The sequence below is a fragment of the Lissotriton vulgaris genome, chromosome 9 (genome assembly GCF_964263255.1).
Source record: "Lissotriton vulgaris chromosome 9, aLisVul1.2, whole genome shotgun sequence".
Lineage (NCBI taxonomy): Eukaryota > Metazoa > Chordata > Amphibia > Caudata > Salamandridae > Lissotriton > Lissotriton vulgaris.
In genome coordinates this window covers 146,568,300-146,581,266 of record NC_141697.1, presented here as the reverse complement: position 1 = coordinate 146,581,266, position 12,967 = coordinate 146,568,300, and the positions used below count along the sequence as shown (strand labels likewise).

Here is a 12,967-nt window from a genome sequence, read left to right as displayed (position 1 = left end):
TCGGCGGTCGGACCAACAGATCCTCCACCTCCGAAGCAGGTCGAGAAACCTCACAAGGCGTCGACGCCCATTCACTTCACGTTGCCGCCGAAGGTGGCGCCGAAGGCTTTCACCCCTAAAGCGGTCGCCAGCGTCCCCGAGAAGATGTCCTCGGTGCCGAAAGCGTCGACGGTGGTGCCCACCTTGAAGCATCGACAATCTTCGGTGGACGAACAACATGAACATTTTATTGATGCTGAAACGGGCAGACTTTCCCTCCACAAGCGGAAAATTACCCCGGAACAACCAATGGAGTCCTACAAGATTCCCTTAAAGAGAAAGAAGGACTCTGCTTCCACTCCTGTCCTTGTGGAACCAATTTCTCCACAGACTGTGATGTCTCTCCCACTTACTCTGATGTGGACGCTGGGGAGGGCGATAATGAGGATGAGTACAGCTATCCTGTCTATACAGACCCTGATTATACCAATGAACCATGGGCTGCTGGTGCTGACCCAGGTGATCCTCATCTGGACAAGACACTCAACTCTATTCTGTGAAGACATCTCCTACAGAGGATTCTGCAGCATTCAATGCCCTCATTGAACGGGCGGCTAAAAATCACAACGTCCAGCTCCATGCTGACCCTATTGCCGTCTATTTCCTTTTTGATACCTTTTCAGTCTCGGAGAGGACTGTCAAAACTCTACCTATGTGAAAAGGTGTCTTAAAACATGCTGGAGAGATCTTACCAGAGCAAGGGTGATAAACCCTAGGATTGAGAAAAAGTATAAGCCAGCGCCTACTGATCCTACCTACATTAAAGGACAGTTGCCTCTGAACTCTCTTGTCGTCTCGAATTCCCGGAAGAGGGCTAATTCTCAGACAACGGGTGATGCTCCTCCCCAGACAAGGAATCTAAGGTCTTTGAGGCATCAGGGAAAAGGGGGGCAGCACAAGCGGCCAACATCTGGCGCATTTCCAATACACAAGCGCTTCTAGCGAGGTATGACAGGGCACACTATGACACACTGGAGACCCTGTTGCAACACCTGCCAGATGAATACAAGGAGGCAGCTGAGATTCTTATTCAAGAGGGGAAGCTGATCTCTAATGCTTCAATTAAGTGTGCACTGGACGCGGCTGACACCGCAGCCAGGGCTGTCAACACTAGTGTTATGCTGAGACGACATGCCTGGCTGAGAATCTCCGGATTTAAGCCGGAGATACACACCACCATCCTTAATCAAACAGTGAATCCAGATCACCTGTTTGGCCCAGAGGTTGACACCACCTTGGAAAAGATTAAGAAGGACACTGAAACTGCTAAGTCCATGGGTGCCTTACAGTCCCAGCAGTTCCGGGGTGGGTCTTTTCGTCGCTCAAGCACTAGAGGCGTTTCCAGAGGCCAGCTCTCCCAAACCACGCAGTACTACAAAGGCAACACACAGTCCACATACACCAACAAAAGTCGAGGTGGATATCGTGGAAACAGCGCCAAGGACAGGGGTCGTGGGAACAACAACTCCAGATCCTCTGCCACCAGCAAACAGTGACGCCTTGTCACTGCCCCCCGACCACACGACACCGGTCAGGGGGAGACTTCAGCAGTTCCTGCCGGTCTGGAGAACCATCACCACAGACAGGTGGGTCAGACAACTTGTACAGTACGGTTATTGTCTGGAGTTAACATCCACTCCACCCAACATACCCCCAAGACACCGTCCTATGTCTGCCGAGCATTTGCACTTATTGCAGCAGGAGGTCCTCGTCATGCTGCAAAAAGGGGCGATAGAGCTCGTGCCTGTGCAGGAAAGAGGCACAGGAGTCTACTCCCTGTACTTCTTGATACCAAAAAAGGACGGGTCCCTCAGGCCCATACTGGACCACAGGCCCCTCAACCAGTACATCCTATCGGAGCACTTCCATATGCTGACCCTGCAGCAAGTGCTCCCGTTGCTCAGTCAGGGGGATTTTCTCGCAACTTTAGACCTAAAAGATGCGTATTTTCATATTCCAATGCACCCGTCACACAGAAAATACCTCCTGTTCACCATCCAAAACCAACACTACCAGTTCAAGGTTTTGCCTTTCGGAGTCACCACGGCACCCAGGGTGTTTGCGACAGTGGCGGCGCACCTAAGCAGACAGAACATTCACGTCTACCCTTATCTGGATGACTGGCTCATCCAGGCGAAGTCAGCCCAGCAGTGTGCCGCTCACGTGTCCCACACCATTCACCTCCTTCACGACCTGGGATTCTCACTGAATTACCCAAAGTCCCACCTCCAGCCCGCCCACATACGGCAGTATCTGGGTGCGACGATAAACACTCTGGCAGTCACAGCACAGTCAAATTCAGTGAGGGTCAGCAGCATTCAATCGCTGATACGACGATTCAAACCCCAACACTCGCTTCCAGCGAGAGTGTTCATGCAGTTGATAGGCATGATGGCCTCCTGCATCTACATAGTTCCGCACGCGAGACTACATATGCGTCCGCTTCAGGAGTTCCTAGCACGTCAGTGGACTCAGGCTCAAGGGCAGTTGAAAGACCTAGTGTTGGTGAGTGGTCGGGCATACAACTCTCTGCATTGGTGGAATCCACGAAACCTTTGCAAGGGACGACCGTTCCAAGAGCCTGTGCCACAGATCATCTTGACAACAGACGCTTCTCTCCAGGGATGGGGAGCTCATGTACTCCATTACACTGTGCAGGGACTATGGACGCAACCGCAACGGAGGATGCACATCAATGTTCTGGAACTGATGGCAATCTTCAAGGCACTGAAGGCTTTCAAAGTACATCTGTGCAACAAGGTCGTGTTGATCCGGACGGACAACATGACTGCCATGTACTAAATTCAGAAACAGGGAGGTACCCACTCTCCGCAGCTGTCCCATCTGGCTCAGAGCATGTGGAAGTGGGCCATTCAGAGGAACATCTTCCTCGTGGCAGAACACCTCCCGGGCAAAGACAATCAGATGGCGGACCTGCTCAGCAGGTACAGCCACCAAATGCACGCGTGGGAGATACATCCATCAGTACTCCACCCGAACTTCCAAAAGTGGGGTCATCCAGAGATAGACCTGTTCGCCACAAGGGAGAACGCAAAATGCCAAAGCTTCGCCGCCAGGTTTCCACACCCACAGTCGCAGGGCAATGCGATATGGATGAACTGGTCAGGCAGGTTTGCGTACACTTTTCCCCCAGCACCTCTGAAACCGCTGGTGGCACGCAAACTCAAGCAGCACTCGATGACTCTCGTCCTGGTTGCTCCAACGTGGGCTCGCCAACCATGGTACACCACGTTTCTAGAACTGTCCGTGGTACCGCATCAAAGGCTACGCCTCACACCCAGCCTTCTGACGCAGAGCCATGGCGACATTCAGCATCCAGATCCGCAACAGCTCAACCTGGCGATCTGGCTCCTGAGGTCTTAGAGTTTGGCTACCTGAACTTGCCTCCTGACTGCAAGAACATCATCCGGGAGGCGAGAAAGCCCACCACAAGAGCATGCTATGCGGCGAAGTGCAAGTGGTTTGTCATTTACTGTGCAGACCACAACATTAACCCGCTAGATGCATCTATTCAAAACATCATTTGTTATCTTTTCCATCTGTACAAATGTAATTTGGCCTATGCTTCCATTCGCATACATCTATCTGCAATGGCTGCTTATCTCCAAAACAGGCAGCACCTCTCACTTTTCAGGGTGCCTGCCATTAAAGCCTTTCTAGAAGGGCTCAAGCAAGTCATTCCTCCGCGTACTCCGCCAGCTCCGGAGTGGAACCTCAATGTGGTCCTCACCAGGCTGATGGGTCCCCCTTTTGAACCGCTGCATTCCTGCGAGATTCAATTCTTAACATGGAAAGTAGCTTTCCTTATAGCGATTACATCGCTGCGACGAGTTAGTGAGCTCCAGGCACTAACTATCCAAGAGCCATTTATTCAAATTCATTCCAACAGGGTGGTGCTTCGCACTAACCCTAAATTCTTTCCTAAATTAGTATCTCAATTCCATATTAATCAAACTATTGAATTACCTGTGTTCTTCCAAAATCCTAAATCATTGGCGGAGAGATTGCTCCACACCCTTGACGTCAAAAGGGCCCTGATGTATTACATTGATAGGACCAAGGATTTTAGGAAAACGAAACAACTCTTTGTTGCCTTTGCGCCACAAGACCAAGGTAACCCCATTTCCAAAGCTGGTATAGCTAGGTGGATAGTTCAATGTATTCAGATCTGCTATCTGAAAGCCAAACATACTCTCACCATTCCACCAAGGGCCCAATCCACCAGAAAGTTGGGGGCCTCCATGGCTTTCCTTGGAAATATTCCTTTGGAAGACATATGTAGTGCAGCCACATGGTCTACCACACACACATTTACGAAGCATTATTGTGTTGATGTGCACTCCAAACAGCAGGCAGCTGTAGGGCAGGCTGTTCTAAAAACACTTTTCCAAACTGCTGCAGCTGGCACGGGCGGCCGCCGTTAATGGAGGGACTGCTATGTATTCTATGCACAGATATGAATTCAGCAGCCCACATGCCTCGAACCGAATATGCTACTTACCAGTATGCATCTGTTCTTGGCTTGTAGGGCTGCTGACATTCATATTACCCGCCCTCCTCCCCGGCGCCTGTAGCAGCTGCAGAATTCACACTTACTTCTAGCATGGTCATCATTCACTTAGTGGTCGCTCCCCAGTCTCACTGCCGAGACCTGGTATCGTTGTGCTGCGTTTTGACTTAATTCCGCCTGAAGATTATTTGCATTGTACTGCCTTGGTTGCTGCTTCGCTTTGCTTGCTCTGAAATTTCCACAATTACTTTTACTTTTAAAGCGCGATAACCCCCGGTGCTCTGCTCTGCCCTCCCCTCCGCTGCCATTTTGTTTATGTTGTTGTTGTGCTCGGTGTGCGTCCTCTTGAGCCCGCCCCGCCTCCCAGCTGAGCCGCCCTCGCCCCTCCCCCTTCCCACTATCCATATATGACAGATGCACCAGCGCGCAGCGATCGCGCCCCAGTCGCGCCGAAGGTGCGCCAAAGGTAAGCCCGTCTACGCCCGTCCGCGCAAAGCCCGCGCCCAGCGCCAGACCCCCTGGCCCCGTCCCTCCCGCATTACTTACGATGCCACCTCCCTCCTAGCCCTTAACCCCGGCCGCTCCCCCATCTGCGTCCAAGCCGCTCCTGGACACACCCATGGACCCTTCTCATGCAACTCCTGCAAGTTCGACGGCACCAAAACCAACTCCTCATCCACCAACGCCATACAGAGACCTGACACCAACCACCCAAAATGCATCCTGCTCAACACCCGCTCGATCCACAGACACGCCATCGACCTCTGGAATCTACTAGACACCATCTCACCGGACGTTGCCTTCCTAACAGAAACATGGATGAACACCTCATCAGCCCCAGACATCACCATTGCCATCCCGGAAGGATACAAGATCATCCGTAAGGACCGCGTCAAGCAAACAGGAGGAGGCATCGCTATCGTCCATAAGAATTCCATACGCATCTCAACCAGCTCAGACGTCAACCTTGCCAGCGCAGAGCACCTTCACTTCCAGATCCACACCGACCCCAAGACCACACTCAGAGGCACCCTCCTCTACCGGCCCCCGGGACCCTGTGCACAATTCAATGACGACATCGCTGACTTTATCACCCCACACGCCCTCCCCTCGGAGGACTACATCCTATTGGGAGACCTCAATTTTCACCTGGAAAAGAGCAATGACAACAGCGCCACCACCCTTCTGGACAACCTCGCCAACCTCGGACTCAAACAACTTGTCACTACCCCCACCCACATTGCAGGTCACACACTTGACCCTATCTTCACCTCCAGCAAACATGTCTCATTCAGCCACACCACAGCTCTTCATTGGACGGACCACAGCTGCGTTCACTTTATCTACAATAAGACCACAATCCACAACCACCCTCAACCCACCCTGCGTAGAAATTGGAACAAACTCACCATCGACCAGATCTCCTCATCGCTCCTTCAAAACCCTCCTGTCCACTCCTCAAACCCCGACCAAGCTGCCATTAACCTCCCCCAATGGCTATCCAACAGCGCCGACATCCTAGCACCGTTGAAAAAATCAAACTAGGCAGTAAAAACGCCTCCTGGTTCAACGATTATTTTAAGAAATCGAAGAAACTCTGTCGCTCCCTCGAGAAGGCCTGGAAAAAGACCCAAACACCAGCACCAGGGACGCCTTTAAAAACGCCACCCGCATACACCACCAACTAATTCGGTCTGCCAAGAAAGCCGCATTCAAAGACCGACTAGATAACAACACCCACAACAGCAAGGAATTATTCAACATCGTCAAAGAATTTACCAACCCATCAGCCAACTCCAACGACATCACCACCTCCCAAGCCCTCTGCGACTCCCTAGCTTCCTTCTTCCACAACAAAATCGCAGACATCCACAACAGCTTCGACAACCGACCCGGAGACCAACCCACTCAACCTACTGCAGGACCTTCACCCCCCTTGAACATCCTTACCGACTGGAACCCAATCTCCACTGAGGACACCATCCGCCTGATGAACTCCATCCACTCAGGATCCCCAACTGACCCATGCCCTCACCACATCTTCAACAAAGCAGACTCCATCATACCACCACACCTCCGAGACGTCATCAACTGCTCCCTCAACTCCGCCACCTTCCCGTAAAGCTGGAAACACGCAGAACTCAGCGCCTTTCTGAAAAAACCCACAGCTGACCCCACCGAACTCAAAAACTTTCGCCCCATCCCGCTTCTTCCTTTCCCGGCCAAAGTCATCGAGAAAGCTGTCAACAACCAGCTCGCCACCTTCCTCGAAAGCAACAAATCCTTCGACTCCTCACAGTTCGGATTCCGAGCCAAACACAGCACTGAGACCGCACTCATCGCAGCAACAGACGACATTCGAACTCTACTGGACAATGGAGACACAGTCGCCCTCATCCTCCTTGACCTCTCCGCAGCCTTCAACACAGTCTGCCATTGCACCCTTCTACAGCGCCTCAGAAACACCGAAATCCAAGGAAAAGCACTGGAATGGATCACCTCGTTCCTCACCGGAAGAACCCAGAGAGTCCGGCTCCCGCCATTCAAGTCAGAGGCCTCTGAAGTCATCTGCGGCGTGCCGCAAGGATCGTCACTCAGCCCCACCCTCTTCAACGTGTACATGAGCTCCCTTGCGGCCATCGCTCGCCAACACAATCTCAACATCATCTCCTGCGCTGACGACACCCAACTGATCCTCTCACTCACCAAAGACCCTAACACCGCCAAAAACAACTTACACGAAGGAATGAAAGAAGTAGCCGAGTGGATGAAGCACAGCCGTCTGAAACTGAACTCAGACAAAACAGAAGTCCTCATCTTAGGCACCTCCCCCTCCGCCTGGGATGACTCTTGGTGGCCAGAGGCCCTTGGAAAAGCACCCATCCTGACGGACCACGCACGGAACCTGGGCGTCATCCTGGACTCCTCACTCTCGATGACCAGACAAGTCAACGCCGTCTCATCATCTTGCTTCAACATTCTTCGCATGCTCAAAAAACATTTCGCTGGATCCCCACCGAAACTAGAAAAACGGTCACTCACGCACTGGTCACGAGCCGCCTGGACTACGGAAACACCCTATACGCCGGTACCACCGCAAAACTCCAGAAAAAACTCCAACGCATCCAGAACGCTTCAGCCAGGCTCATACTAGACATCCTGCGTAAAGAACACATCTCTGGTCACCTGAAAAACCTCCACTGGCTCCCCGTAAATAAGAGGATTACTTTCCGCCTCTTAACCCACGCACACAAAGCACTTTACGAACTTGGACCCGAATGCCTCAACACACGACTGTCCTTCTACACCCCCTCCCGTCAGCTACGATCCTCCAACCAAGCCCTTGCCACTGTACCTCGCATCAACAAAGCCACCATGGGAGGTAGATCCTTCTCCTACCTGGCAGCTAAAACCTGGAACTCTCTTCCCACTCACCTTCGCCTTACTCAGAACCACCTAGCATTCAGAAAGCAACTTAAAACTTGGATATTCGACAAGTAATTCCCCCCCCTTCCTCATGCGCCTTGAGACCCTATGGGTATGTAGCGCGCTTTATAAATCTTGACTTGACTTGACTTGAGTTTCACTACATCTTGGCCACAATTACTAAAAACAATCTGAGGATGGAGTCGATGCCCATGCGCACTGTAGTCCAGGGGAGGAGCCACCTATCTCGTGATACTTCGAAGACTCTTCCAGGACAACAATGTGCGATCATCCGGACCCAACACTAGGCGGCGATCTATGCACAGATATGAATGTCAGCAGCCCTACATGCCAGGAACAGATGCATACTGGTAAGTAGCATATTCGTTCATATGCGTCCACGCTCCTCCCCGTACACCTATAGTCTTGCAGTTCTAATCTATATTTTCATATGCATGGACATCTCAACTTACACTTACTTAAACTCGATTCTCACCCACTTGTGGGAAAACAATCTAACAGTCGTTGCCCATGCGCACTATTACCAAGAGGAGGATCCACCTTACCTCGTGGCTTGAAAGACTTCTTCCAAGAAAAAAAAACAACTTGCAAACATTGAGACCCAACTCTAGATGGCAAGTGCAGATGGCAGGTGCATATAAAGCATGTGAATCTACAGCACTACTTGCCAAGTACAGATGTTTTCTGGTAAGTAACATAATCTTTTAATAGGATACAAACAAATCAAGACACTTTACTTGGTGATGCACAAATGACAAATATTCACAGAAACCCGATTGTAGTGAAGTTAGTAATACTTCATGTCTGTGCAAAGTTAGTGGCCATTTCAAGTGAAAATGTGCTGTCTGTAAAGGTGAATGCACTACCACACAAAGCTTAAGTTACATTTAAAAATATCGCCCATCCTCGTATCCATTAGAGGTAGGTGGATTGTGAAAGTTTGTTCTTCAAAAACGTTTGGGAGCCACCCACTGTATTATAGGACAAAATGTATGGATTCAAAACATTTTAACATGTGCAATTCCTTTCTTTCATAGGAGGTGTCTCTGGGGCCCCTATGAAAAACAGATCAGCATTTTGCAGTGACAAACTAGATGAGTACCTAGAGAATGAAGCAAAGTTGATGGAAAGCGATTTGGATCTTCCGCCTGATGTTGCCCCTCCGATCAACTACCAACTTCCAACTAAGAGCACTAGCTATGTTCGAACACTTGACAGTGTCCTAAAAAAACAATCAACTTCTTCTCCATTTAGCACTTTAAAAACTCTTTCTTCGCCACCTGTCAAGAAGCAGGTGAGAGGACGCAGCAAGTTGGCATCATCCAGCACAAAGGCAAAACGTGTGTATAGGCGCTTAATGCCCCCTAATGGAAAAGTAAAAGAGAAATACAGTTTGCAGAGTGGGCTCACAAAGACAGCCACCTCTCACAGTATTAATCCTCCTGCAAATATGATACACAAGTTTTTGCTGCCAGTTCTTGATGAGAGTATGCTACCCAAACAAATTAATCTTGCTCAGGCTCAACAGCAGCAACAGAATTCGGCCCGTTTCCCCGGAGTATCCAAATCGTATTTGAAACTGATCGAACTTGAGGAATGTGCAGTATGGGATGGAAGACCTCGCACTTACATCACTGAGGATCGAGCGGATGTATCGCTGTCTACTTTACTAACAGCTCAGGTAAGTCACAGGCCCTCATCATACATGACTGTTAATTTTCCATAATGGTAACGGGCACGTGCATGTTTGCCTGCATGCATGTCTCCAGTTATCGATATGCTCTTTCATCTTCATCTAGTGTTCGAGAGGATCATAAATACATTGATTTTCTTGAATATATTAGTTTGTGTTTCTTTCTTCACATTGAATTTTCTTCCAGCACTCTATCATGCAATCTCTACATCTTGAGGTATCTTAAGGCAGCAGACTGCAACTTGATTTTTTTCCTGCAGTTTACCCCTCTGGCACTAGGTGTGACTGATCCAGTGGACCTCATCCTTGGAAAACACTATCTGGCTCATAAAGCCTCACTCCTTCAGTGATGTTAGTGCCTTTATTTCTGCGATCTACAAAAAAACTGGACCCCAAATTTGCTGGGACATTACTTTGTGTTTCCACCTTATTGTCCACTGCAAATGTAGCCATCTAGGTGTGGACTGGGTTCCTTTGACAGGTTTTTATATCGGCTACACAATCCTCTAATACAGAGGTCTTCAAACTTTTGTAGGTTGAACCCCCCCAGCTGAATTTCTTTAGATGTTGGGCCCCCCCCTCCACCTAACAGAAATTTCGGGAATCTGTACAATATACAATCAACCGCCACGCCCATATCATGGGCCATATCTGGCAAGTAATGTTCAACACAATAAGAGTGTTTAGTAAACTGCAGGTTTTGATCTAAAATAAACTTTTTTATGGTTGTTACATGAATCAACCACATTTCCCTGCAAATAGTAATAGACTCTCTTAGACTCTCTTACATCAATCACATTAAAAAGAAATTAAACAAAACGGTATTTACAAGAATCTGTTTAGGAATTATTCCAGGCCATTAGGGCAAAAACTGAGCTGCCTCCATCCACAGGCCCCCTGAAAGGCTGGATTGCAGTGCATGTAAATGTGTCCTTTTGTAATTTAGGACGAAAACCTTGATGGGACACGACAGGCCATACTTGTGTACAGGAGCGCAACTAGACCCTAACTTCAGTTGGGGGCTAACACTCCCAGCCATGGCTGGCCCTAGCACTGGTCGCACACAGTGCAACAGTCTATTTTGGCGCACCCTCCTCCATTTCCTCCTCCTCCTCCATGAATTCCCTCACTGCCACTCACCAACAATGCACCTCATCTCTCTATAGCACCTTTCTGGTAAACATTTCATTTTTTTATAGCACTTCTCATTGTTTACTCACACTCAGTTCTTTGAATTGCATAGTACACGTTCTTTGTAGCAGGCACATTAACCCTCTGCGCTGTGTAGGTGGCAAGAGGGATGCACAGTCAAAATATCGATTAACTCTTATCGACCTACAGTAATATTGAGTCAAAAATATCGAAGGTGAAGAATATCGAGGTCAAGTATATCGTTGGATAGAATATCGAAGTTAGTAATATCGATATCCAATATATCGATGTCCCTAATTTCGATGTTACTAATATCGATATTTGTTTGATATGTATTTTATTATGTATGTATTATGTATTTTATATGTATGTGTATATGTTTTTTTAAGTATTTTATTTGTTTTAAATTATATGTGTACTATTTTGTATATATAAAAAATGTTATTTTTCATTTAATTTTATGTTTTAGTACTGGAGCGGGTTGTGGGTTTATAGGGGAATAAGGTGGGAAGTAATTTAATTATAGTAAATTAATTATTACATTTTAGTAATTGTAAATTAATTTATGTTAATTTTTGCGTTTAAGGTCTGTAGCGAGTTGTGGGTTTATAGGGGAATTGGGTGGGAAGTAATGTATTTGTAATTAAGTAATTATTTATTTTTTATTGGTATTTATAATTATTTTATTTCTAATTAATTATTAATTGGTAATTAATTATTTTAACTGGTAAGTACTTTTTTTAATTGGTAATTAAGGTTTGTAATTGGTAATTACATTTTTTAATTGGCAAATAATTTTTTTAATTGGTAATTAAGGTTTGTAATTGGTAATTACATTTTTTAATTGGCAAATCATTTTTTTAATTGGTAATTACTTTTTAAAAATTGGTAATTGATAATTGTTAATTAATTTTGATTAATTGGAAGAGGATTTTTTGTTTGACACCTTCTCCACCTCAGAAAGAACTGTCAAGACATTTTTAAGGAGACCACAAGGGCAAAAGTGATAACCCCAGGATTGAGAAAAAATACAAACCAGCACCTGGGGACCCTACGTGTATCAAGGGACAGTTGCCGTTGGACTCTGGTTGTTTCCAATGCCCGGAAGAGGGCGAACTCGCAAACAACGGGTGATGCTCCTCCCCCTGACAAAGAATCTAAAGTGCTAGAAGCATCAGGGAAAAGGGTGGCAGCTAAAGCGGCCAATATGTGGCGAATCTCCAACACACAGACACTCTTAGCCAGATATGACAGGGCTCATTATGATACACTTGAAACCCTGTTGCAACACTTGCCAGATGAGTATAAGGAGGCAGCAGAGATGCTAATACAAGAAGGGAAACTTATATCAAAAAGGGCAATTAATACAAGTGTCATGTTACGGCGACATGCCTGGCTGAGAATCTCTGGCTTCAAGCCCGAGATACAAACCACCATACTAAATCAGCCTGTTAACCCTGATCACTTATTTGGCCCAGAGGTGGACACCACCTTGGAAAAGATCAAAAAGGACACTGAGACTGCAAAATCTATGGGGGCTCTACAGTCGCAGCAGATCAGGGGTGGTTCCTTTCGTCGCTCCAACAATAGAGGAGATTCCAGAGGCCAGCTGTCCCAGCAGACACAATACAGTAAAGGAGGCACGCAGACCACCTACACCAAACATAGTAGGGGTGGCTATCGTGGAAACAGCACCAAGGGCAGAGGTCATGGAAACAACAGCTCCCGATCCTCCGCCACTAACAAACAGTGACGTCTTGTCACTGCTCCCCGACCATACCACACCGGTCGGGGGGAGACTACAACAGTTCCTGCCGGTCTGGAAATCCATCACTACAGACAGGTGGGTAAGGCAACTTGTCCAATACGGTTATTGTCTGGAGTTAACATCCACTCCACCCAACATTCCCCCAAGACACTGTCCTATGTCCACAGAGCATTTGCAATTATTGCAGCAGGAGGTAGTCGGCATGCTGCAAAAAGGAGCCATAGAGCTTGTGCCTGTGGAAGAAAGAGGGTCAGGGGTGTACTCACTGTACTTCTTGATCCCAAAAAAGGACGGGTCCTTCAGACCCATACTGGACCTCAGGCCCCTAAACCAGTAC

At 47.9% G+C, this 12,967-nt stretch overlaps 1 protein-coding gene across 1 annotated transcript in view; it reads left to right on the top strand.

The window, feature by feature from the left end:
* MGA (MAX dimerization protein MGA) overlaps nt 1–12,967 on the top strand; it is a 734,728-nt gene that overhangs the window by 202,511 nt on the left and 519,250 nt on the right. The window contains exon 8 of the mRNA XM_086937233.1: nt 9,055–9,698. Coding sequence (XP_086793359.1) covers nt 9,055–9,698 — 644 coding nt within the window. The remainder of the gene's footprint in view (nt 1–9,054; nt 9,699–12,967) is intronic.